This window comes from Frieseomelitta varia, unplaced genomic scaffold (genome assembly GCF_011392965.1).
Source record: "Frieseomelitta varia isolate USP_RPSP 00005682 unplaced genomic scaffold, Fvar_1.2 scaffold_162, whole genome shotgun sequence".
NCBI classification, from domain to species: Eukaryota; Metazoa; Arthropoda; class Insecta; order Hymenoptera; family Apidae; genus Frieseomelitta; species Frieseomelitta varia.
Window position 1 is genome coordinate 172,169 of NW_025109328.1, and position 3,671 is coordinate 175,839.

Genomic DNA, 3,671 nt, shown 5'->3' on the forward strand with positions numbered 1-3,671 from the left:
TAAACTAAATATGTTACATATTTTAACCTAAATATATTGCATATTTTAAATTAAATATGTTACATATTTTAAACTAAATATGTTACATATTTTAAACTAAATATTTTTATATTTTAAACTAAATATTTTATATATTTTAAACTAAATATGTTACATATTTTAACCTAAATATATTACATATTTTAAATTAAATATGTTACATATTTTAAACTAAATATGTTATATATTTTAAACTAAATATTTTATATATTTTAAACTAAATATGTTATATAATTTAAATTTTTTCAAATTTGATTTCAAGTAAATTCCAATAAATTGAGAATTTTATATTCGACTTTTGGCGAACTTAAGAGGAGAAATGAGTTAAAACTTTAAATTGGTAATTTCAACTGAGATTTTCCAATTTTAAATATTCTTCGTAAATTTAAATGGGAAATTTATGCAGCCAGCTCGATTTTGATCGTGGTAATTTCAATTCTTTCACGGTTCAAGCGAATACTTCGATCGATATGATAAAAAATGATTTATTTACCTAACAATAGTCCCGAGATAGATTCGTACTTGTTCAAAAGATGCACCACGTACGACGCGGTGAAGACTTGCTCGAGGCCGGTGCTGCTCGTAACGTTGCAATACGGTCCGTGATTGATATTCAGAAACACTGAACAAACCAAAAGGCAAACCAGCCACCATTAACGAACTAGAACACAAGTGGTACAAGCTTTATCTTACCAGATAAAACAGCGTCGCCGGGAATTTCAAATAAACTTCTATTCTTCGGACATATTCCCTGATCATCCATTCCTAAAATTGTCTGCACGACGCTCAGAAAAATCACCCAAATCATCGACGACATATTTCTCATTTGAAAAGACCGATCAAATCGTACAACTATTCCACTTCTTTAAAACAGACGATCTCTGATCGGGCAAATCCTCCAGAGGGAACAGGTTTCCAACATTGTAACCTGTTTAATCGATAGACCATTCAGAAGGGGGAGCTTCCTCTCGTTTAATTTCACTAGTGATCAAAATTATGCTTGTCTCTTCGAAAAATTTCCTCTGCAAAAGCTCTTTGGCAGATTCGACAAGAGAGAATGCAACTCCAACTAATACTGATGAATCATCCGTCTGGAAGAGTAAAAGTAATTCTTCAAAATGTTCGAAAGAGTCCTTCTCTTTTTATTGGTGAGTTGAGTCAACAGAATTCAGTGCTCTCCCTTTGGGACAAAGCTCTTAAAATGTTCGAAAGTTTGCTTGATTCTACTTTGTGTAATTTCCCTTTCAAAAATTTGTTAATAACATTCGAAAATTGTCCGATTACATACAATATTATATAATTATATAATTAATATTATATAATTATATAATTATTATTATATAATTAATATTATATATATTAATATTATATAATTATTGTATAATTATATAATTAATATTATATAATATATAATTATTGTGTAGTTATATAATTAATATTATAGATAATTATTGTGTAGTTACATAATTAATTTATATAATTATTATATAATTATATAATTAATATTATATAATATATAATTATTGTATAGTTATACAATTAATATTATATAATTGTTGCATAATTATATAATTAATATTATATAATTATAGTTGATCCAAAGTATCTTTAATCCTTCTTCCTCGACTCTGTTAACGATAAAACTATGCTCCGTTCATTGAAAATATCCTCGGGAACAGGTAAAACGAGACGATGAGTATCTCCTCGTTGTAATTTGTTTAATCAAGTCCAAAGAATTCTCGTCATCTCGAACTCTCTTGTTATTAACAAACGAAATAAACCAATATAATTCCAACTGCACTTACAACTGGGAAAGATGTTTGTCAAAAGCGTCCAAAAAATAATATCCGCCGAGGGAAACACATTTCCTTCAATCGACGACCGGTTCTCAGAGAAGTTCCTCCCACTTGATTTTATTTAGCCGCGAACTATGTCATCCAGCTACTCCCTCCACTCTCTTCCTTCGAAAGAACCCTTCAAAAAGGAGCGTCCAGAAATTCGTCAAAAGGGACAGACCTCCCTCATTGTATCGCCGACTCGATCGATGTGTACTCCTGCCCTCTCAATGGAGATCTCGAGTTCTTTTCACTCGATTCTATCAACGACAAACGCCATTGTCGAGTGTAGAATCGTTTGATCGTTCCCTCCGTTCCTTCTTTTACTCATTTTCAATTTCCACGATTATCGAGACGTTTCGCCAGTTCGAAACTTCCTTCCTAGAAGTGTTTCGGAAGTTGAGGGTTCTTTCTTTCAAATCTTTACGATCGTCGTGATCATCATTCTGGTTCGGTGGTTTCCAGAGGTGTCCTCGAGGAAATGGATCGTCCGCGGTGAGAATAGCGGCTGGACACGGCAGCACGCGTTACTTATCGCGACTTAGTCCTCCCCTTCATGATCGGATCCATCAAATCGCGTGATAAGCGCAACTCCGGGTGTAACAATCGCCGTGGAACACGTCTCTTTACGATTATCGCCGGCAGCATTTCAGGGATAATACTCGGATCTAAATTGATATTTTTTCTTTTTTTCCTTCGTCCCCTCCCCCTCGATCTCCGGGAATCACGATTCAGTCTCTTGCCGAGGCTAGCTTCTGGACACGAACCGTTTCACGCTGGTCACGCTTCTTCGATATATATTAATAATATTTTCTCTTTTCTCAGGCGTTTTTCATTCTGTTTCCTCTGTAATATTACAGTTCTCTTCAGTTTAATATTGTTTTTTTAATATTATTTAATATTTTCTTTTTTAATATTATTTAATATTATTATTTTTTAATATTATTTAATATTTTATTCTTTAATTTCTCTCCAGCTGCTTCGATTTCTGAAAGCTAAATTTCTGATCTTCTAGCTTTCCAATTCTCCGCTAAATTTCTTTCTTGTTTCCTTCTTTCTCTGACCATTAAAAGTTTTTTAATTTCTCTCCAGTTTCTTCGATTTTTGAAAGCCAAATTTCTGATCTTCTAGCTTTCCAATTCTCTCTGAAAGCTAAATTTCTTTCTTATTTCCTTCTTCCTCTGACTATTAAAAGTTTTATAATTTCTCTACAGTTTCCTCGATTTTTGAAAGCTAAATTTCTGATCTTCTAGCTTTCCAATTCTCCGCTAAATTTCTTTCTTATTTCCTTCTTTCTCTGACCATTAAAAGTTTTTTAATTTCTCTCCAGTTTCTTCGATTTTTGAAAGCTAAATTTCTAATCTTCTAGCTTTCCAATTCTCCGCTAAATTTCTTTTTTATTTCCTTCTTTCTCTGACTATTAAAAAGTTCTTTAATTTCTCTCCAGTTTGATTTTTGAAAGCTAAATTTCTGATCTTCTAGCTTTCCAATTCCCCACTAAATTTCTTTCTTATTTCCTTCTTCCTCTGACTATTAAAAAGTTCTTTAATTTCTCTCCAGTTTCTTCGATTTTTGAAAGCCAAATTTCTGATCTTCTAGCTTTCCAATTCTCTCTGAAAGTTAAATTTCTTTCTTACTTCCTTCTTTCGCTGACTATTCAAAGTTAATATCGAGAGTTGGAGATTTTCTTTAATGTCAAATTGACAAGTTACGGATATAATGTCTCCCTTTTGTTTCACATTCGCTGAGACCTCATACACGACATTTACATTGACGTGAGTTAATTTGGTTTTATTC

The 3,671-nt window shown here is 32.2% G+C and overlaps 1 protein-coding gene across 6 annotated transcripts in view; it reads right to left on the minus strand.

The window, feature by feature from the left end:
* LOC122537620 (protein bride of sevenless) overlaps nucleotides 1-2,720 on the minus strand; it is a 13,569-nt gene extending 10,849 nt beyond the window's left edge. For 5 of the 6 annotated variants that reach the window (XM_043670940.1, XM_043670978.1, XM_043670949.1 and 2 more), the window contains exons 1-2: nucleotides 733-1,286; nucleotides 533-661 (exon numbers count right to left, since the gene is read on the minus strand). In XM_043670940.1, the coding sequence (XP_043526875.1) occupies nucleotides 533-661; nucleotides 733-865 (262 nt within the window). In that variant the 5' untranslated portion in view covers nucleotides 866-1,286. Of the gene's footprint in view, nucleotides 1-532; nucleotides 662-732; nucleotides 1,287-1,844 lie in introns of those variants that run through there. The other variant, XM_043670930.1, reaches the window with a different exon arrangement.
* Nucleotides 2,721-3,671: the final 951 nt, after the last annotated feature.